At 41.5% G+C, this 22,906-nt stretch overlaps 1 protein-coding gene across 6 annotated transcripts in view; it reads left to right on the plus strand.

The window, feature by feature from the left end:
* CELF2 (CUGBP Elav-like family member 2) overlaps window positions 1-21,945 on the plus strand; it is a 206,060-nt gene extending 184,115 nt beyond the window's left edge. For 5 of the 6 annotated variants that reach the window (XM_062580586.1, XM_062580617.1, XM_062580601.1 and 2 more), the window contains exons 10-14: window positions 7,843-7,974; window positions 12,754-12,933; window positions 15,339-15,482; window positions 19,961-20,132; window positions 21,553-21,945. In XM_062580586.1, the coding sequence (XP_062436570.1) occupies window positions 7,843-7,974; window positions 12,754-12,933; window positions 15,339-15,482; window positions 19,961-20,088 (584 nt within the window). In that variant the 3' untranslated portion in view covers window positions 20,089-20,132; window positions 21,553-21,945. The remainder of the gene's footprint in view (window positions 1-7,842; window positions 7,975-12,753; window positions 12,934-15,338; window positions 15,483-19,960; window positions 20,133-21,552) is intronic. The other variant, XM_062580593.1, reaches the window with a different exon arrangement.
* The last annotated feature ends 961 nt before the right edge of the window (window positions 21,946-22,906 follow it).

Consider the following 22,906-nt stretch of genomic DNA (forward strand, 5'->3'; position numbering starts at 1 on the left):
GAGAACACAGCCTTAATCTAATTATCCTTAAATCCGGTGTTCTCTTTTGGCTTTATTATCCCTCTTGTACTAACAAAGGGACAAAGGAATATTCTGTTTACTCAAGAGATTTTTGATAGTACACAAATGATGTTAAATTCAACCTGCTAAAATTAGAGATTTTTCTTTGGGTTTAATGTTCTCTTTGTCCCCGACTCTTAGCATTTCTCTTTTCTATGTCACTAACCGGGGAGATGTTAGAAGTATTAAAATCATTTTCATTTTCTTTTGTTACTGCATTTATACTTTTTTTCTACATTCTTTATATTCTTCTACTACGGTTTTATTTTCTGTTCCAGTAAAATCTAAAGCAATCATCCAAGGTCTGAACTCCGTTCTATTAGTTGTAGACCTAGTCCTGGAAAGTTTACACATCAAATAGGCTAGAATTGCAAGCACAGCCAAGTGGTGTTTTCAGTTTCACCCGCTGTTCCTGTAAGCAGGCCTGAGCATAGGATCCAGATTTCCTTGCTGCCGTTCAGTTTTCTACCAACCCATACTCATTCTTCAGCTTTCTTTCTTCATTCTGCCTCAGTGTTTCTCACCGTTTTTACTCTTCTACTGCATTGCTTTATTTTTCATGGGATCCTAGAATAATCCAGGTTGAAAGGTCCCTCAGAAGGTCTGTAGTCCAACCTCCTGCTCAAAGGAGGGTCAGCTCTGAGGTCAGACCAGGTTGCTCAGGGCTTGATCCAGTTGGGTCTTGAAAACCTCCAAGGACAGAGACTAGTCAGTCTGTTCCACTGCTTGACTGTCCTTGTGATGAAAAAGATTTTCCTTATATCCTCTCTTGTTTCAGTTGCGAACAACCTGGCTCCTTGATTCTTCCTTCCCAGGTGCAGGGCTAAGTCTAGCTGTGTTAAATTCTGTAAGGTTCTTGTGGGCCAGTTCTGCTGTCAGGGTCCCTCTGAACGGCAGCCCTTCACTCAGGAGCAGGTTAAGGCTGTTCTGTTCCATCCATCCTTGCAGTCAAGGAGCTAGTCAGGCAGCAGAAAATAAGAAATATGGTTACACCCAAATTCAGTTTAAGGTAGAAGATTCAGAACTCAGACACAACCAGTGAAAATTTGACAGTGGAGTCTCTCTCTCCCCCCCCCCCCCAAAAAAATTTGTTTTTCTGCAAAACATCTCATGCTTAGAATGATAGAAATGTCAATTCTCAAATTTTGGGGTGCTGTTGATCCCTGGCACACTACTGTATTGACACACACAGAACAAAATAAGTACTTTTACCCCTAACTTACTTTAACTCTCCAGTAAGTAAAACAGCAAGAAAGAGCAACGTTGTGTTTCACGGCTGAGCAGGACAGTTTGGTTTTTAACATACACACATCTTCTATAGGTGACTAAAGAGGACGTGACAAGAAAACAGATAAGCAGCAGTCGGGGAACCAGACCTCACTGGGCTGCCTCTCTCGCACTGAGATAAGGGAAGTGTCACAGCAGATCTGTGGCGTCCAGATGAACTTCCCTTTGGCAAGGAGAATCCTTAATGCAACTTCAGCCAGTCTCGGAGCTGCCCTGAAGCTCCGGAAAGTTGTTTCTGATCCAAAAGTGCTGGTGCCTTATTTCACCTGGAAGAAGCGGTGAATGTGCTGCAGCGACCCTCCGTGCGGACGGAGAACTGGAGCTGCCCGTCTTTCGCTCTGCCTGTTCTCTTGTTTAGTCCTGCCCAAAAACAAAAGTAATGTTTCTAAAACGAAATCTCGCTTAAAAACTTCACAAGGCCTCTCTGATCTTTCTTAATACCTTAGCGCAGGACCCATAGTGTGTCTGGGTAGTATTATCAGGCCGCGATCCAGTGTTAGGAGAGCAAGAAGGGAACAAGGAAAGACAGAAGGAAGAAGAATGGAAAAAGTGCACAGTCTATCACCGTCCCCAAAATAGCAGCAAATTCATACGTATAGTGCGAAGCTTCGAAGACTCTTTTCTGTGGTATGTGGCTTTGCTGAGAAGTCATTAGAATACCTGATTACTCAGACATTTACCAACTAAATTAACAGAATAAAGGGGTCTGCTGCATCCTTCAGTTCATTTCCCTGCTAATATATAGCAGTATGAGTGTGATTTTTAATAGGTCCTTTAATTCAGCGAGCGTCTATATAGCGTTTAATTTCATCTCCAGGCGCTCAGAAAGCCTTCCTGGACTCTCCAGTTGGCCTCCTGTACAGGTTTCTTTTTTATAAATTGGCTCGGAGACATGAGGGAAGCAAGTTTTGCCCGAGTCTGTACTCAGATAAGGCTGTACTACAGTCAAACACAGGTGTTTGGTTTCTTACTTTAGTATATCTAGAAGCCCTGTCAAGGGAATTCCTTGGTGTTAGGCATAAGTAGTTATGCTAGATAAGAATGAATCTGTGCCACCAAGATACAGTCTTCTAAGAGACAAACTAGGCAAGTGGGAAGAAGTAGAATTAGCCTGGTCTTACAAACAGGGAACACAGCAAATGCTTCATCCAAGGTAGCACAGAAATATGAGGCAGATTCTAGAAAACTGGGAAAGGCACCAATAGTATCTAAGGTCTGCCTAGTAGTTTAGCTCATCCTGCATGCTCTTCTGCAAGGCCAACCTACTTTGTATGTCGTGTGTGGTAATGCTGGGTTAGTCCCTGCTGTGTAGCTGGGGTTTTTTGATCAAGTGTGCTTTGGAAAAAAGTGCACATCCTCTGTGGATTGATTAGCTCAGAATTGCCCAGCAAATTCACATTCAAACTTCTGAGTTTACCTGGTTTGTCATTGGTTTTGCGTACAGGGTGAGAGCACACCTGTCACTTAAAGATAACACAACTTACAGCTGACTGGAAAGGCAAAATCTATCCCACCTCACGTTTCCTCTCTGAAAGGTCTGTGTCCACTCCAAGTTCACCATCTCAGTCAATGGAAGCAGGTGCACTTCTAGAGGGCAATTCAGTCCACCATGGGACAGAAGTGTAAAGACAGATTGGTTGAAGTGGAGGTCTCTTAACCTCAGAGACAGACCGAAAGAATAGTTTAGACTAAACTAGCTTAAACTAGCTATGAGCTGCCAATAGTGGGGAAATTAATCCCAGGCACAGTGTGCACAGCAAAGCCAAAGAAATATTCCCACATCATTGCCTTTCCTAGATCTTATGCTGAATCTAGGTTTCCAGCTGATGTAAATCCAGCTGATGTAAATCATCATGACGCTATGGACTTAAACTATCCAACAGAGTGGCCAAGAGTTTACAAGCTAATACTGAGTTTTTTTCTAGGTCAGCATAGTTTTGAGGAATTGTACTGAAACGCTATTGAAATTAAGAATGAAATGGCTCATTGCTAGTTTAGATTTCTTTAAAAAGGAATCTCTGACCTAAAAGGTATTATAACCTGGTACACACAGGAATAAATGTTGATGGAGAATAGTTGAAAATATCAGCTGATCCCAGCCATAAAAATCCTTCTAGCACTTGTCACAGCTTCTTAATATTATTTGTATTTTTGAAGGTGTATGGCTTTTCAAGTGAAGTTGAATTCAGAAGAAAGAGGAGGTAGCTGTGAGACTGATTCAGTCAGAAATTTGGTTGTGGGAATAAAGGAGTCAGTTAAGAAAAAAAAAGAGTAGAGTCTCTAATAGGAAAATAAACACTTTTAACCGTCTTACTTTTCATGTTTGAAGATGGTAAAGCATTCTATGAAATCTCTGTATGTGTCCTGCATGAAGAAGGCAGCAGGTGACCAGAATGCAGCACATCTGCAGGAAACAGAGCAGATTTTGTCTACAGGCTACAGGACAACTCCTTGCTTTTACAAATCTAAACTGATCTCTTTATTCAATGCTGGGATATTATTTCCACACATTAATGGTTTTTTAGGGTCAGCAGGGAATATCGTGAGCATCTAGTCTGAACTCTTGTAACAAAGGCCAAAAAAAGTCTACCTAGTAACTTCTGCTTTAGGGCCAAAGGGCTAGGGCTCTGGTTGAGCAAGAGTCTGTTTTTTAGAAAGTTACCCTCTTATTCCAGTGACTGATGCTGCAGAGGAAGAAGTTCCTTTGAATAGACAAAATGTTATCTGTCTTGTTGTGATGTTTATCCGGGGCTTAAAAATTGTGAGGGACAGAGGAAATGATCGGTGCAGCTGGTAAAGAAAAGCAGCTTTGTTCTTCTCTGATGATTGCACCTACAGCCAGTATTTACAAAGCTGGAGCTCCAGGTAGCTGCATCTTTCCCTGTAGCTTCAGTATTTGCTGTTGTGCTTAATGCCACCCCAGAAACATATTGACACCTTGACATGTATAGGTTTGCAGGAGGGAGGGGTAAAATTCCCAGTATAAAGTTAAAAATAACAAACCAACCATTGTGGCTACAAGGTGTGCCACGCAGAGCGACTCCAGAAGCCTAAGTCATCTCCGCCTTTGTTGTGTTTTTATTTTTTCTTACTGTTTCACCGAATGCTGGTGAACCAGTAGCAGAAAAAGTGAGATTTCTAGTGGCATTTTAGCTCTGTACATCAAGCTGTCCAGGAAAACCGGAGACAGATGCCTACTGTTTATTGAGCACCACTGTGAAGTGATTCGATTCAGAGCAGCAGTGTTCTGGTGTAGGAGGATGGAGGGAGACATGAAATGTTTTCTTTGAATTTATTTGGTGGCAGCAGAACCTGGTAAAAACAATTTATAAATTCTGTAGGTATCCGATCTGTTTTTGTCATCTGGACAACTAAAAGCTGTAAATATAAAATAATGCCGCTCCGACGGTGAGCTATACTTCCTTTGCCATTATTCTGAGCGGTTGTGGAGCCCGGGAGCTTTGCTGACATGAGAGAGTTATACAGGTTCCCCAAATGAGTAGTGCAGCCATCCACCGTTACCACAAGGCATGTGATTTTTCTTTTTTCCCTTTGGTTCAGTATACGTAACAATTTTTTTAAGCAGTCATTTCAGTTGAAAGAAACTAGAAAAGGGCAAAGGACAGGAGAAGCATAGTTCTTTTCTTCAGATGAATTTCAACATATTCTGGGAGCATGTGAGGTGAAAACTTCCAGCCGGCTTAAGGCTCCACATATATCTCGTAAGACACTTTTGTTTCATCTCTACTAAATTTTGGGGGGAAAAGAGAGTACCATGGCTTCATCTGCTGGCATTATCCTGCATTTTGTGACAAGTTGTCAACGATCTCTAAATCTTGGGCCTTTTATGGGTCCCTTTATGATAGCGTTTTAGCTCATTGCTGTCTCCATCTTCACGTTATATGTGCAACACTCAGTTAAAGAATAGGAAGGTAACTAATGTGGAGTCTCTCAGGAAGCCTCATCTAGAGCAAGGCGCTGGAGCCATTCCTTACAAGTGCCCTAATGAAAGGAGCTCCCTTCATTTCTCTTCACCGCATGTCCAATAGCATAATGCAAACCACATCAGTAGTTCACTTCCTTCTCCTCCGAGCAAAAAGAAGCCAAAGAGGAAAAAAACACTGTCCTAGTGGATCTGTGAGACAGACTGCTGCTAAGCAGAAGGAATAGCTGCTGATTTCTGAGGTGCCTCGGTGCTCCAAACCAGTATTTTACATTGATTATATGCCAAGTCACTATTTAAGCAACCTAGATAATCTGCATTGCAACTTCAGATGGGAGAGTCACACCTGCTCTGTGCTGGTCTGATGGAATAGAGAATCTTGGAAGGAATAATAAAAAAAAGACACATTAGCCCCAGATATTGGCCAGCCCCGAAGCACGTTTGAGCAGTGAGACTATAAGAGCCACCATGACACACTCTAAGTTGTGCAAGAGGGAAGGATTTAATCTTTTTTTCTGCCTTCTCCAACAGATGTGGTGACGAACCATGAGCGTATGGCTCTCATTCACAGGCGTTATTTTCCCCCAAGAGCTTTAATGTAATTTTCAGGCAAACGATTTCCTAGCCCCCATTTCTCTCATTTCTTAAATATATGTGTTTCCCCAAGAGGCAAGAGTAATACTCCTCTGAAGTAGAACTGGATAGAATTCAGCCCAGTCAAAGTCAATCAGATCCTTCCGATTTGAGGTTTATGTGCTTCATTTAAGTGATCTGCTAATGAACATCAACTGAAACAGAGTGGTGTTAGTCACAGGGAATTCACTGACATTCATTCGCTTTGATTATTTTCTTTCTCTTCTCTGTTGGTGCCCACATTATCTGACAAAAGGGAGGTTTTTTAACTTGTTTGGGGATTTTTTTAATCAGCAACATTATTGGCTTATTATTGCTTTGTGGTTTGAATAGTAAAAGCTTCTTCTATCCACAACATATACAGTAATTATTGAAGTTAACATCCCAGATGCTAGGGAAATGAGGGGACAAGGAGAGCTTCACAAGTTGCTGTTGACTCTGAACATGTCTCCACACCCAAACCAGTAGAGTCCATTGGTCTCTGAGGCCTAGTGAGAGGGCCTCAGACTTGTGTCTAGTGGGTCTTGAGGTTATAAAGGTGGGTTAACGTGTGGTTTAGACCTTTGAATTTTGCCCACAGAGTATGAAAAAGTTGCCTCCTACTTTCTTTGCTGGATCCTGCCACCTGTAAAGACTTCATATTCTTCAAGATTGACTGAGTAACTTGATGTGTTTGATGGTGCTTGATGGTGACAGCCCTAAAGAGCATCACGGTAAAAGGGATCTTAACCATTTTGCAGCCAACAAATATATAGGAGCAAGAGACGTGGTGTAGACATTACATGCACCTGGTAAATCATTAAGGAAACATTGACTTTAAGTGTTCACTTTTCCAAAGATAATTTAGCTCTTTAAAGGAAAAGAAAAAGTGACCTTGTGATCAATGCACTAAAGTAGGGCTCAGGAGACAAGTTAAAAATGTAATTGCTTCCACTGTTTTTATGACTGTGATTCATCTGATCTAACTTTAGCTACCTGTAAGTTAAGTATTTAATCTATGCTGGTTATTGAAGACCCTCTGTGAGAGAGACACATTTCTAGTTCATCCAGCCTGTCTTATATGATGGATTTAAGGTGCCTTATTACTTTCTTATGCTAGAGAGTGAAGCTCTGTCTCTTCCTGAGCCACGTAGTTTCATGGATTCATCTCATCCATCTTCAGCACTACCGTGGCACAGTAGCAATGACCTGAGCCTCAGCTCCTCCTCTGGGGAAGAGTTTTAGGGGATGTATCATTTCTGGGGTGCATCTACATGAGTAGTTACAAATATAGGCTGAAAAACATAGACTAAAACATAGGACCGAAAACAAATCAAACTAGACCAAACAGACTGAAAGTCTGCAGCAAAGTGGATAATAATTATGTTTTGTATTTTGTTAGTCAGATTTCTTGTTGTAAACATCAAAGTTTTAAATTGTGTTCTTACAGTGCCCTGCAGCCATAATGGCAAACTAGTGTCTCACTTAGAAATTTTATTTCAAATTTCATTTAGCAGACTTGAGCCCAGAACAAAAAGCAGTTGTATGACAAAATTGCTCTGAGTAGCTTTTTTTTCTTCTTCCAATGGCAGTATTGAAGAAATGGCAATATCTCAATAGCTTAGTTAGCAGATCCACGTAGTATGCTAGGTTGATTGACAAACTTTTGAGAAAGTGCCTGATGTCACACTTACCATTTCTGTATTACATTTGCAAGTAATAACACTCTGCTAAATTTTGTCATCCGGTCTTTAGAGCTGAAGACTCATTAACAATATCCATGAACATTTTAGTAATTTCTTGAGCAAGGTCTGTCTGCTTCTTTCTTTTCTTAAAGGGAGCCCTGTTGTTGCATCCAGCATTGTTGTAAGCTATTTTATGATCAGATAAAATAAGTAAAATATGACTTTAATTTTGCCTTTCATTTTTTTCTCTTTTAGTGGCTGCATCAACTGCTAATTCCACAGCGGGTGCAGCCATGAATTCTTTGACTTCTCTGGGTACTCTCCAAGGATTGGCTGGAGCCACTGTTGGACTGAATAATATTAATGCACTAGCAGGTACCGTAAACAGTGAGTATTTATTGCTGTGGTGGACAGCCTTCCCCAATTATCATGCCACAAAAACTATCAATTGTAAAGTGAAGATATGATCATTTTTAATCTATGTGAAAAATAAGGGGATCAAGTTGATTTAGTGCATATGCAGTTCTGGAGTCTAAAGTTTCACATGGCTTGCTCTGCAAAGTGAAGTCTCTTGGGTCCCTGCAAAAAGACTCCTTTTCTTGCAGAGCAAATGAAAAGTAAAAGGAAAGTCACTAGGGATTCTGGTTATTTAGGTTATAGGAGAGGCTCCTTTTCCATTTGTGGAGTCTGAGAAACGCTGTATCACCTCACCATACAAAGCACACTCAGAAATGCATGTTTGCCAAAGAGGCAGTCATTTTAAAGCATCTCTAGGAATTATCAAATTGACTTGAGAGCAACATATTTGCCTTAAAAGTAAAGGCAGCTCTATGTCATTTTAATTGACAAGTGTGAGAGAACAGTGCAGTCAGTCACCTGCAATACCAGCACACGGGCATCTATCCTGTGACATCTCAAACAAACCCTGACATCTCCAGCTAAATAGATGGTGGCAGCTGTGAGAACATTCTTCCTTGTTCTTAACCTTGGTCAAGATTTTCCTGAAGAACAGTGATCCTTCTTATTCCATTTCTGTTATGATGACTTCACCTTTGCCTGCAACAGAAGAGATTTTTCCAGCTGCATTTTCTTTTTTTAGCTGCTGTGTTCCTTGCATTTCCTTCTGCAATGCAAGGAATCTCCTTGGTCATTGCCAGTCCATGAGCCATCATAATGTACCCCCAGGAATGGATGTCCTCCTCAGTATCGCTTGCTCACTCTGATGCTCTGCATGATGTCCTTTTTGTCAGTGTGATTTGGCTGCTCACTCGGTCCTTTTGTTCTGTGACCTCTGGTTGTCATTGTTGGGGTGGGGAAGGAAGAGGGTTAATGGATGTCCGTGTAGCAATGGTGAGTGGTTGCATGGGGCCTTATGTAAAACAGGTCTTGCTTCTGGCAAGGACATGCGTCTTTCATAGTAAAAATATCTCAGAGTAAAAATGGCTCAAGAACAGTTAGTATATTAAACTATACTTTCCATGGTTTATAAGTGGTCATGGTACCAAGAGCAGAGTATGGCATGCCACTTCTTCCCACAAATACTAACCACCCAAGCACCTTGGAGCACTCCCAGATAACATCCCCTCCATCAAGACTGACCAAGAATAAGTCACCCATGAGCTTTCCACTTGCTGTAGGAATCCTTCTGTTACTCTCCTTTTAGCACTTCTTACTAGGTTACAAGCAAAGATTACAGATTTTCTCAAGTATTTTCAGGTGACACGTGCAAACTTATCTGCATGTGCATTTGAAATATTAGTGATACATTCACAACCTAGTGCCAAATTCTGGCTTGTTTTAGGCCCTAGTGATTTCCATAGACTTGTACCAACAAAGGTTTTTGGTCCCAAATCTTGTTTGTAGATGGTTTTTGTGGACACAGAGAGTATATATGCCTAGAGTATCTGTTTTTATGTAAGATACATAAAATGTACGTGGATATGTCTGGCTATATATAAGCATATATACATATACACGTATGTGAGAGAGGTCTGAAGTGGGGAAACTGCTTCCTCATATGCCAGGTTGTGGCACCTGTTTTCTCTTGAAAGGGTGACACTGATTATCAGCTTCAGGCACTTGTGATGCTACTGATAGCTGAACATTGTCCAAATTATAACAAGAAGCTTCACCTATCTAGTTTAGTGATGCACTGGCCACTAAGCATAGGCCTTGTGACTATTTCTGATCCAGCTGTTTACACTCAGACCGCTCTAGGAGCTTGCATTCGGCGAATCTCGTACGCAAGGAGTCTGCTGTTTCACTGTACGCTGCATTCACAAGCACTCCAATAAGAGCGTTATTTGTCCTGAAGGTTGCTGAAGTAACTGTACAGCAAAGCTGGAATTTAGTGATGTGCTTTTACTTGTAGAAAGAAGCATAACTTTAGATGCCTGGAGGCCTTAAAGAAAGTGGAGGATGGTAAGTTTAGCTGTCTCCAAGGATTAGGCAACAATTGTGCATACCTTCGGGGATTCACAGTTTTGTGATGGCCCAGTCTTCCCTCAGCTTTGCTTGAAGAATCTAAAACCTTAAATGATAGAACATTAGACTATCCCCCTTTGGGGAAATAAATTTAAATAATGTAGCTAACCAAAAGAAATAAAAATAATGAGGAAAAATAAATAAAGAGGAAGGAGGAAGTTCTTTGCAATTAAGAGAGAAGACCATGGATTCAGGGTATTGGACAGCTATGGCAAAATATTTGTGCATGACCCCCAGGTAGCCAGATAGCATTTTTTCTCCCATGTTTGCACCTGTAAAATGGAGATAAAAGTGTTTGTGACAGATTTGAAAGTGCTTGGAAAGCACTTTGAGAGACGCTTGCAGTTACTAAGCATTGTCACTTCTGTATTATACAGAAAAACTCCAAAAAGTTAGAAGGCAACAGATGAGAGCCTCAGATAGAATAGTTATTCCCTAGAAGTGAGGAAGGGACCAGAGTTCAATAAAGCTGCGACGCGCTGGTAGAGATAACACGGAGACGGCAGGGAGGTGTAAGCGCAGCCGGCCTTTGAAGATTTCGTAAAAAATACAAAAAGGCCAAATAAAGCGAATGCCGGGGCCTTTCTGCAGAGCTTTGCTGAGGAGGGAGAGGTGCCACGTGTGCATGGTGGCAGCGCCCTTGCGGACGCAGAGCGGCCAGCCCGGGCTGTCTCTTTGCAGAGCTGAAATCATTTGGCAGGTTGGGGCTAAAGCACCCACAGCAACACAAAACACGTTTATCTGATAGGCCAATGACTCACAAAAGATAACATGTTATCCTAATGCTTCCTCTCTTAGCAAGTTACTTAAACAAGATACTAAAGGGAGAGGTGCACGCATTTTACCTAGCGCCTTTGCTTTAACCAGCGTTGTGTGCACGTCCATGCAAGCAGTGGCTCAAACCTCAATGCGTTAGAGTGGGTTAAGGTAGGACTCAGGATCGAATCTCTGCGTTATCACTGCTATTGGCTTGAATCTTCATTTTCAAAATGCCCTGCCTTTTAGACATGAGATGCTTGCAGGCTGGTAATTGGTTTCTCAAGTTTTGTTTTAAATCTGGAAACATTATGCCATGCATACTGCTCTCTTGTGCTCTGATGGAGGTTCATGTTCAAGGCAGTGGTAGGCACTATCTCCTGTCGGGAAACAGCAATGTTGGGAAGTGAGGTGGAAGGGAAGGCAAAATCTTCAAAGTGCAAGACATTTTATTAAGCAAAGGCTAAGAATATCACATCTCTGTCAAGTGCTTAGTCACACAAATTATAATAATATCAAAAGGTATAATTTATGCAGTGCAGTCCCTTAATTGGCAAAGACTTGGGTGGAACCAGAAAGGTGCCACTTGAGCAGTTGTCCTGATTATCGGCAGCTCATAGGAATACGCTTTTCGAATCTACATAAGAGATGGAAGAAAACCAGTAGGTCAGCATCTTTATCCTCCTGTGTCAATGCAGGATAATTCCCTGCGGTATACTTTCTGTCTCCAAATTACTTGTGTGATAAGGTTTGCTTGAGGAAGACTGTTTCCCGGTCTAATAGAGCTCATTGTTAATTCAAGATAAAGTGTCCTCTGCTGCATTTCCTCACCTTCCTCCGCTTTGCATATCACTCGTCATTATTGCTCTGAAATTAATCCTTCTCTTTCTTTTTAATATTGATAGCCTTTGGCTCCTTAATATGCCAGCCCCCTCTTTACCCATCATTTTGCCACCACAGAGTCAACACTTCATAGCTAGTACCTAAGAAATGGTCACTGGTTGTCCTGGATGCCTGGTGACTGATTTAGAGTAGCTTAAGGGGCCTGATGAAGCCCTGTTAGTGATCTGTTCAACCACAAATAAGGGAGCATGGGGTGGCTAGTCGTGCAGAAAAATTGGCCTAATACTCAGAGCTGCTGAGCAGCGATCGCTGCTGTGTCACTAGTCAGAGGTGCAGGTGATAGGGTGGTCTCTGAAGTCAGGTGCCCTTCCACTGCCGAAGGGACTGTCCACAGAAAATCGACCTTTTTTGGAGTTTCTGAGAAAATACATGTTAACCTTTTTCACTCTAATATGTGGCTCGCTTAGGAGCCACGCTAAGGAATCAAAGCAACAGAGTGAGGCTGTAGCCCAGGAGTTTGTCAACCGCTGGAAAGCGTCCTTTGCAGGCCACACCACTTACATGGGTGAGGGGTGCCATTTGATGCACAGCTGAAATTCCCTCTTTGGCAGCCATCCCAGTTAAAATAATCCATTATTTATCAGGTTGCATAGGCTGTGGTGATGCCCTGTTTCTAAAGAAATGCCAAAATGCCCCATGTGCATTTTTTTCCTGGGGTCTGCTCTTTCCCATGGCCCTGCTTGCAGGGGTGCGGGTCAAGGGGCGTCCGCTCTCCCGGTTTCGAGTGCCCTCAGCAGCACGTAGGCAGGAGCCCGGGTGCTGACGAAGGTGGGCGAAGAGGATTTTGGAGAGCAGGGAGCTGTGGGACTTGCCAGGAGCAGGCTGCATGCGAATGGGCTTGTCGAGCCGTTGCGCGCGCGAGCCAAAGCCGTGTCTCGGTGCCCTTCGGCGAAGCGCTCGCCTGCATGCGTGGCCGTCGGCGGCGTCGCGTGGAAGCGGCGACTTTCGGAGAGCACTAATGAACAAGTGCAATTTCTTCTCTCTATTGTTGGGTTTTTTGTAAAGTTGCTCAAATGCTCTCAGGTATGGCGGCCCTCAACGGCGGACTCGGCGCCACCGGCTTGACGAACGGCACCGCCGGCACCATGGACGCGCTCACCCAGGCCTACTCAGGAATCCAGCAGTACGCGGCCGCCGCGCTGCCCACCTTGTACAGCCAGAGCTTGCTACAGCAGCAGAGCGCGGCCGGCAGCCAGAAGGAAGGTAAGCGTCCCGCAGGCCAAGCGTCGGACTGGTGGCCGCCCCGTGGCCCCGGCGGACGGCACGCGGTGTTCGGCCAAGTGAAAGCGGCGTCTTGGGTTTCCGTCTTCGCGGAGCAGACGGTCCTTAGTGAAGGACCACGCTTGGCCTCATCTTCGATTACTACCTTTTCTCCTTTCCTGCTTTAACCCCTTTGAATTCACTTTTTTTTGCCCTCACGGCGTATTTTACTGCCCCATCTAAAAGCGGCTGCCGCTTGTTAAAAGGCGCTGGGAGCAAAACTCAACCTTTTGTAGGACGTGCATGGTGGGCGACCTTCTTGCACGCTCGCTTTCCTATTTCTGCCATCCGCTATTACAGAGTTAACTTCTGATTAGGTTCAAGGTTGTGAGTTAATGGCAAGATCTCGCTCCTCTGCCTGCGCCAGCGGAGCAAAACAAACCCCAGGAAGTTCCCGCAAAGACTAAATGAATGCTTACGGCAAAATGTTGAGGGAAAGGAGGTCGCCCCTTCTCTCTCTTTCTGCCTCCCTGCCCGTTTCCCCAGCATTTGGGGGGTTTTTGCTTCTGCTTTCGTGGCTTTCTCATCTTCCGGCTGACTCTAGGAGGACCAGAGAATATTGCAGGGTTTCTAAGATTGCATCTGTGTTGTCATTGCTGCTCTTGCCAGGGATAAGCTTTGGAAAGAAACCTAGTATAATATCCTCAAGAGAAATATTTTCATCCTCTTTTAAAGTAATATCTTGTGCTGTGCTGGGATGTGATGTTTCCTAGGAAGACAAAGTTGGCATTCCCCCAGCTAGCTGTTACATAAATAAGTACACTGGAGTTAAAATGTAAATTTTCTCTAAATTCTTCACCTGATTTACTGCTAACAGCTTGGACTATTTAAACTGAAAGGATTTTTTAGTGAAATTTTTTTCTCCTTATTTTGGTGCTCTGCTTTTGTCTTTATTTCACTCACTTTGCTCAATAATGAGAGACTATTTGACACCAAAAATAAATTGTTTTTGGGTGTCGTTGTAAGACATGTAGCAGAGGAGAGTTTGGTTTCTTTTCTGTTTAATTTTTTTCTGTTTATAAGCATTCATATTAAGTGTCGATTTAATTATTTTAGTATTGTGAATGGCAGCAACTCTTTTAGAATAGTCTTTTTTTTTGTTGTATCTTGTTTCTTTAGGTAACGTTAAAGTGAATAAATTTCTTCATTAAATACTGACAACCAAGTTTTGTCTCTTAACATATGATTTCTGGTGTAGAGTCCAGGGTGTGCAAGGATAACTAGTGAAAAGAAGTACAGAAATATTTAATACTGAAGCACATTGAACTGGCTCACGCATATACTGCAAACTGTTGTTTAATAGGTTTTGCTTACCATTTTAAGCAACATCTTCTGGAAAGGATAGTTTATTTACAAGAAGATGAAATTTCATTTAATTTCCAGGCAGCAATTTTGCAATCTCTTGCAGAAGGTATCCTTTAAATCTGGCGCGTGCTTTGCTCTCCCTCCGTAGAAAACCAAGGATGCGCGAGGCACGCGTGGGCCTTGCGATGCATTAGGCAAGGCAATACTTCCATGGGTTACTCCTGATCTGTTTGCACCAGAAACGTTTGACCCCTTTGCGTCCCTCTTCTGCTCCCGGTCCTGGAGTGGAAGGGCCGTGTGTGTCCGTAGCAGAACGCTTTCCTCAGGAAAGATACTCAAAACAAAGCGAGATGCTTTGGCGTGCATCTTTCCCTGCAAAATTTGGCTAAAGCCACTTTCATTTCAACCCAGCTGCTTTTTTTGACCTTTTTTTTTATTGTTATTTTACAAAATATCTTCCAGGAGGTAAAGAGAGGGAAAATCTTTCTTTTATGAAAAATGGGCATTCTGAAATGAATGGCAACCAATTCGAGTATCTTTCTCTGACTCCCCTGACTTCCAGCTGGAAAGCCTTGTTCTGTCTTACCCTTTCCCTCCCATCAGAGCCAGCATCCTGCCCCTCCAATTTCAATCTCTGATACTCAAATGTGGCCCCAGCACGTTGCATTTCCGTACGTTCCTGCAGCTGTAATTAAACCCACAAACCCTTGAGGATGTGTAAGGCAGTTTGTTGGGTGTTGTGCGAGGGTAATACATTGTGTACCTGCTTTCTAACCCTAATGACACCAAAAGACGCTTGTGCAAATTGAAGAGAGAGGCTGCAGTTTAACTTCTTTTGTAGTAGACATAGCAAGTAAACACTTTTTGAAATAGGATGCTCTTAAGAGCTACATTTCGGTTGTGTTCTTTTGATGATCCACATACTTGCTTTTATTCCTTCAAAGTCAGGAAGTGGAATGCTTTCTGACCATCGCCTTCAGTAAGTATTATGGGAAAAATAGATTAAATTGTAATAGCTGTTTTTGTACTTTGTTTTCCTAAAGGTCCAGAAGGGGCAAACCTCTTTATTTACCACCTCCCCCAGGAGTTTGGAGACCAGGACATTCTGCAGATGTTCATGCCTTTTGGAAATGTTATCTCTGCTAAAGTCTTCATTGACAAACAGACCAATCTGAGCAAGTGCTTTGGTATGTCAAATTTAATAAATCAAATAGTAAAAACCACATGCATTGCACTGAGAAGGGGCCGGGCAGGGAAACTAATGACAATGTGAGAAATGTCATTCTGGAATCTCATTCCCAATGTAATGGACTCATAATCCTCAAATGAATGGAAAGATGCACAGGCAAACTAGTTCTAACTAAAAACCAGATATGAAAGAACAATAATAATCTTCTAGTCTGACATCTCGCATGAATGTGTCAAGTACATGAAACTAATTACACCCTATGTGGGGGAATGTCATTTAGTATACTATTAAGCTGCCTTATTATGGGTACCTAATTATTCTCCATTGTACAGCTGAGTCACTTTAAAATGCTTTATGTTTAACCCATTACTTCTACATTACAGGAATTTCTCTCTTCTGAATTAAGTACAAGATTGTGCAATTAGTGTTCGAATGGGGTGTACATGTAGTTTGCAACACTTCTTAGGCAGTTGATGTCTACCTGTATAGCTACAGCAGTTGCAGGAGTGTCCAGTGAATCATGAAAGGCAGCACCTAGGGCAGGGATGAAGGCAGCCTCACACGCTCTGTGCCAAGTTTCCCAGAGGATCCTTGGAGCTGCCGGGAAATGAGATGGTAAAGGATGAGATATGATAAGTTAGCATGAAACAAGTTCTGGGGTTGGTTAGATGGGATAATGTCTTCTGAATAACAGCGATTAGCTTGCATATCATTACTTTTTTGAAACATTTCGTTAAAACTTATCCGTCTAAGGGCTTGTCTACATGAAGACCATTCAGAAGAACTATTGTGGTTTAAACTGTTTTGAAATGGTTTGAATTTATCTAGACAGGCAGGGCCCAATAATCATTCATATATTTCACTCAAAGAAAAGCTCTTGGTTCTTTTGGCAAGTTAACTAGGTTTAGAGAAAAGGCACTACGTTGTTTTTATATGTTCTTCCAGACCCTTTTTGAAGAATTCCATGTGTTGTTGAGGCTTTACAAAAATTGTTCATCTCTAGACTAATACAGTCCCATATGTTTCTGCAAAGGGTTAAAACACTCCCAAGGGCTGCAGCAAAGTTGAAAAGTGAAACTGGAATGGGATCCCCATTGATCTGCAACCAGTTGAATCTGTATGCTGGAGTGAGAAAATGACTGTTGAGGTCCCCAGGAATCTTGATGAAAAGTCAAATCAAGCTATGGTCATCACAGCTGCTGTGTTTTGATTATTCCTGAAAGAACGTAGATGAGTTTGGGCAGGGGGCTCGATTCATCAGCTCACTTCCCAGAATTGCTTTTGGTGGGTTTCCTTGTACTCTTTGATTACCGACCTATCTATTTGTCTTGATTTATGGGACACAATTATCTAACTTAGAATGAGGCATTGAGTTTTACTCGGAGGAACGTGGCAGGGAAAGGATGGATGGAGTCCTCTGCTCTTTTGGCATTATTCAGGTTTCACTAACATTTAAATTTCTCATTCTTCCTCCCCAGATATTCTGCCAACAGTGAGAGTTCAGCTTTAAAAGCAAAAAGTACTGCAGTGGCAGAGGAAGTTGAGATTTTCTGATTGAGTAGGTGACCACCTGTGTGATACTGCAAATCACATGCAAAGCCAGAATGAATCCTGCTAGTTTAACATACTATATCTATGTATGCATCTTCTCTACTTTAGTAGCAAGAACGGTCTATTTGTTGTTTTGGCCCCATGTTTGTGTTGGCCCCATGAGGATGTGTACAGTTCAGCCCTTTTACCCCTAGCAATACCCTTTCATGAGCTCTCTTGAGCTCTGGTTGACTTAGCAGTCAATGGAATTCACTCTTTAAGCTTCTCTCTTGCCTTTCATAAACCCTGGAATAACAGAAGTGAGAGAGCATAAAAGGCAGGGGAGGGGGAACCCAATGACATTAATGCATACATGCTGTCTGCTCCATAGAAAAATGGTTACTCGAACGATTAAAAAGATTTATCCTGGTTATAGAGGCACCTAGAGATTTAAAACAAAGATCAGGCTCGTCATGACAGCATACCATCATAAGTTCTTTGAAAACTGATAAGAAACTTCATCCCTTCCACATGTAACCTGTAGCTAACACTTCAGGCAAGAAATGATGAATGGATGCAATCAGAAAAGGGTAAGATAAATAAAGGAGAGAATGCAAGATTCCTCCTTAAGTTTTATAAATGAAGGTTCTCAATAAGGGGCAAAATGCAAGTGTAACAGGCTAACATACAGCTTTCTGTGTGGGCAGACAAACTGAGAATGGGAATAACAACTAGGTAAGAAAGGCCACTGAGGCAGCGTAGTGTGAGCATGCGTTTGAATTTGTGGCTGAGTCACGGAAACTAATGCAGGGACATAGAATGAGGTGGCTTATCTCTGCCCTCTGGGAGGTAAGCGTAACCTAGGCTAATTATTCCTCTGTCTTTAGTGGAAGTATCTAAATTGCTGAGGTGAGTAGTAGATGGAAAAGCCACCTCTGAATGTGCCCACTTCCTTTCATTGACTTACAGGTGCCACCCAAATGACTAGTTTAGATCAAGTACCTAACTGAGAAATGAGTGAAGATAAAAAGAGGTGATGGTAAGTTCATAACAGAAGACCATTTTGAATGAACTTAACAACGTGAAGGTCAGGAAGGCTATACAGGAAAAAAATCTCAGTTGTGAAGGTAGTTAGCAGTTGCTAGACCTTGACTGTAGAGTACCTGCCTGGAAAATGCTGCCTTCCAGCTCATGGTAGACTTATTTTCTATCCTGGAGAAAATCCCAGCAAACAAGGCTGACATCTGTATGTTGATGGAGGTAGACACAGGAGTGCAGTGTTGCACTCCTGCAGTGATTAAGGCCATGTGAAAGCGCAAGATCTCCTAGAAGAAAGTAGAGGAGGAGAAAGGAGGAGCGCGATGAAGCTCTTCAGGATATGGATATAGTATTAGGAGGAAATGATCAAAGGAAGAAAGTGAGGAAGTGGCAGGAGTTGCCAAAAGCAAGGAAAGTGTGAAAGAACACTGCTTATACCTTAAGGAAGCTATGGATATTCAACCACAGAAGAACGTAGAGAGAATACGTTGGTTTGGCTGCGAGAAAGTGTGTGGAGGTTTGAGTGAGAGGTGTTTTTGAGTGGAAAGAGCAGAAGTTAGGCTGAACTGTCAGAGAAAACTCTTAGGTAGATAGTTTGGTGAAGCTGATGTAAGGTGAACAAGAGGTCTGTGAAGGAAGGAGGGCAGCCAGAGGACCAAATGACTTGATATGTTTTTTTTTCTTTACAATGGGGGAAGCGTATTATTTGACACTGAAGATGGAAGAGGGCAGCAGTGAGAGATAAGGAAAAGCCGTAAAAGAACAGGTAAAAATGATAGTAAAAAGAGGTTAGGAATCAGAAAAGAATGCAGACACGAAGCACAAATGAAGAAAGTTAATAGAAGATAGGAGTTGAGAAGCATCTGTGTCAGTGCTGAAAACCAAGTGTGTGGGATCCGTGCTTTAATAGAGTGAAGGGGTATGCGTTAAAGCAAATTCAAGTGGAAAGACCGGGGAGCATTTCAAAGCAGATGCATAATAACGGGCTGGAATAGAGTAGTAATTAGCCAGAGCAGAGGCAGAGCAGCAGTTAGGAGAGCTTTACAATTACAAACGGGAGGCCCAGATATAAAAATGAATTTTAAGCTTCCAGAATCAGGGAGGTTTGAGTCCATTATGAACAGAGCATTTTTAGTCTCCAGGGGAAAAGAAAGATGAGCCGGGCCAGCCTTTCTGCATTACCCGAGCAAGCGTTATCCCCCTAGTCGATGCTCAGGGCTGAGGAGCAGAAAATCTCGAGCTCTCATCAAGCCCTGCCGTTGTCTTTATGGTGTTGCTTAATTTTGATGCTTGCACACCCCCTTTGGGGAGCAGGATGCTGAATTAATTAACATTTAATGCACCTTGAGATCTTGAACTGGAAGGAGCTGGAGAATTACAAAATACTAATATTGCAACTGTCCTAGGCTAGGCCCGAGGAGACTGGTGTTTCATGCCGCACAGGACCAGCACACGTGAACTTGCGTTGGGAGGTGCAAAATGCCCGTAGGCATCCAAATTGGGGTTTTGTGTCTTTAACCAGGCTTTCTGTTTCAGCTTCCCATCTGCAGACTGGCCTAATAGTACTTCCTAATAGGCTGGGAGGCATGTAAATGTTATGGTGATAAGTGTTACTGTAATAAGTGTCTTCAGCACCAAAGGTAGGTAGATAAATAACAGGGTGGGAAACTGCATTGCACCAAAGCTGGCCACCTGCATCCCGGCTAGGAAAGGAGTATTGCATGAAGGTAAAAGGGAAGGAAGGAGAACGGGAGAGGAAAGGAGTAGGAGTTACAGTCAGAGAAATAATTGCAAATGAGGTAAATGGGTCGAATAGCTAATAATAATAAAACCCAAACAAGAAGCCTTCTGCAATTTGCTCTAACCTGTGGTTCGCTTTCTCTCCCGCCTCCGTTCTGTGTCTCGCAGGTTTTGTTAGCTATGACAATCCCGTCTCTGCGCAAGCTGCCATCCAGGCTATGAACGGCTTTCAGATTGGCATGAAACGCTTGAAGGTTCAGCTGAAACGCTCCAAAAATGACAGCAAACCTTACTGATCTTAACCCCAGATGCTTACTGCTCTTATTTTAGCTTTCTTAGGGTAAGTCCCATGAGCAAACCTGTCCTCTGCAGGGGGGGTTAAGAAAGAGCATAGAGCCAACTTCACCAAGAGACAGTTATTTTTACAGTTACCACTTCCATTTCCCCACTTGTCCTTATTAGACTTGGCTCCCGTTTCTTTGCCAAGTGATTACTGAGTTGTGTTACTGTGTTTTGTTTTGCAGCATAATTTATCTCCTTTTTAACAGCAAAGAAAAAAAAATGAACATCTTGAAATTCAAAGCAGCACAGACGCACGCGCACGCGCGCACACCCACGCACGCACGCACGCACACAAAAATGTGCAATTTAACTCTGTGAACCCTGGTGCCATTAGCACATAATAATAGTTGTTTTTTACGGATGGATCCTATTTTACCAGGGTGGCACCAGCAGTTTATAGGTTAAACAAAATGGCCTCATGCCAGTTAAAGCACTTATTTTGCAACAAAAATTGAAACAAGTCTTTCCACTACATCAACTTGTTTTTGAGAAGGTTTGGTTTTTTTTTTTCTTCCGGTTCAAATCGACGTGTTGTTATATATTAGTCTGATTTTACACTGGTCGTCTTTATATTTCACTTTTTTTTTTAAAGTTCTTGAGCTTTTTTTTTTCTGGAAAGGATTAATGTAAAAAAGATTTAGAGATCTGTTTCTAAAGCTACAGGGTTTAAAATAAAAAAAATAAAATAAAATGAGTGACAATACTTGATGTTTCTTGAGAGATAAATTTAATAATAATAATAAAAAAAGAAAGCCACAGGCCTGTAAATTTTATTTGTAAAAAGCATTTCTATTTTTATACAAAATTTTTACTGCCTCAGAAATAATGGAAGTTATTTATTGCCTATTGTTAACTTATTGGATACCTAAAGAGCAGCTCTCTGCTAGCTAGATCCTTTGAAGTAGTCTCTAGAGTAATCGTGCCAAGAATGGGCGCTTTTTCACTGTTGAACCCTCCACCCTTTACAGTTCACGCTTTTATCCTCCTGTTTGTATTTGTCGTGGTTATTTTGTTCATAGTTTCCATCACCTAGTTTTAAAGTTCGGTTGTCTGATCTTTATTTTTATTATTTTTTTCCCCTTCCTTCCCCCCCCTCCCACCCCGTACCTTTATGTTGCATTTGTAGAAACTGGTTCTTTCCTCTCTTTTCCCCCCAAAGAGGAATCCGTTCTCTCTGCTCCTTTGCAGACGGATCCTCTTGGGACTCCATCGTGCTCATGTTGACAAATATTGTGAGTTAATGCAAATTATGTGAATGGCTCCTAGACTCTACTGATTAAAAAAAAAAAAAAAGGAAAAAAAAGATTTGCATTCGTTTTCTCCCGCACCCATAAAAGTGATTTTTTTTCTGTTTGTTTTTCGTTTGTGCTGCATAGATTCTGTGTAACTTTTTTTCCTCTCCCTTGTTTTTTCCCTAGACATCTCCATGCCTGTTAGCCCATCGTTTGCCTAGCATGTCCCTGTGGCGTCTCAAAAAAAAAAAAAAAAAAAAAAAAAAAGTTTCATCGTCCCGTCATTGTTTCTGATGTCTTTCTGACCTCACATCATCTTTGGTTCTCCTACCTTTGAGCTAGTCTGACTTTTTGAAATTTGCATGTGACCTCATCTAGCTATGAAATCTGGGAAGTCAATGTGAAAAACAAAACAAAACAAAAAAAAACCCAACCATTGCTGCATTCATGCAAGACTGAAAATCTCTTCTTAGATAAATTAATGATAGGATTTTAAAAAATATATATATATATATAACCTGTGGCAAAATGTTGTATTCTTTCTTTCCTTTTTTTAATTTTTTTTCCTTTATTCTCTCTCTTTCCTTTGGGTTTTTTTTGTTTGTTTTTTTTTTTTTTGGTTTGGTTTTTGTTTGATTTTCTTTTCATTTCGTAAAAAAAAAAATAAAAAAAACAGACTTGAAAGTATTATACAGGGATTGGCATTCTGCCTGGTCACTGGTGACAATAGCAATATGTGTCCAGAGGCACAGAATGTTGGTTTCTAACAGACTACTTCCAAAACAGTTTGAGAAATAAAAACTGTCTGATTTTAAGTCTCTAGAGGTCTGTAATAGTTTTTACATTTTTCAGGCAGTGTAAAGTTTTTTGATAAGGCCATTTTAGGTGGCTCACTTTCTCATTAAAGTATATATATAGAACCACTTTTTGTAGATTAGTATAAGAAAATATTTACCCTGTTTTAGGGCAAATGCTACCTACTTGTGTCACCTTTTGCTGAACTGACTCACAGTTAGACAATCCATGGTTTAATGCACATGAAATTACCTATATTTTATACTGTTTCAATGTACAGAAGAAGGGTTACTGTAAAATGTGTTACGTTGGTGCTTCTGTGAATTAAGTTGTGGTTTCATCATGAGTCTTATGGTCTTAAGTGTTCTATGTTTATAAAGGACGAGCTTAAAATTGGTTTACTTGAACAACAAGAACAAAAACGAGATTCAAAAAAAAAAACCACAAAAAAAGTTGTTTGCTTAAAAAAAAAAAAGAATTTCATGTGAGAAATTAAAAACTATTCCAGAATAAGTTTGTGTTGGCTTGTGACGCATTGATGTCATTTTTTTATTGTGAACAATTTAGATGTGTTTGTGTTCAGCAAAATGTGATCGGTTTTTCTTTTAAAGAAAAAGAAAAAAAATCAGTGAAACTATAGTGCCAAATTCCAAAGGTACTTTCTTCCTAGAGCTTCAGTGTGTTTCTTGTGTGAAGTAATTTGATAACATGGGTATTTTATTATGTGTTTTGTATAAATCCCTAA

Source organism: Rhea pennata, chromosome 1, assembly GCF_028389875.1.
Source record: "Rhea pennata isolate bPtePen1 chromosome 1, bPtePen1.pri, whole genome shotgun sequence".
NCBI lineage: Eukaryota > Metazoa > Chordata > Aves > Rheiformes > Rheidae > Rhea > Rhea pennata.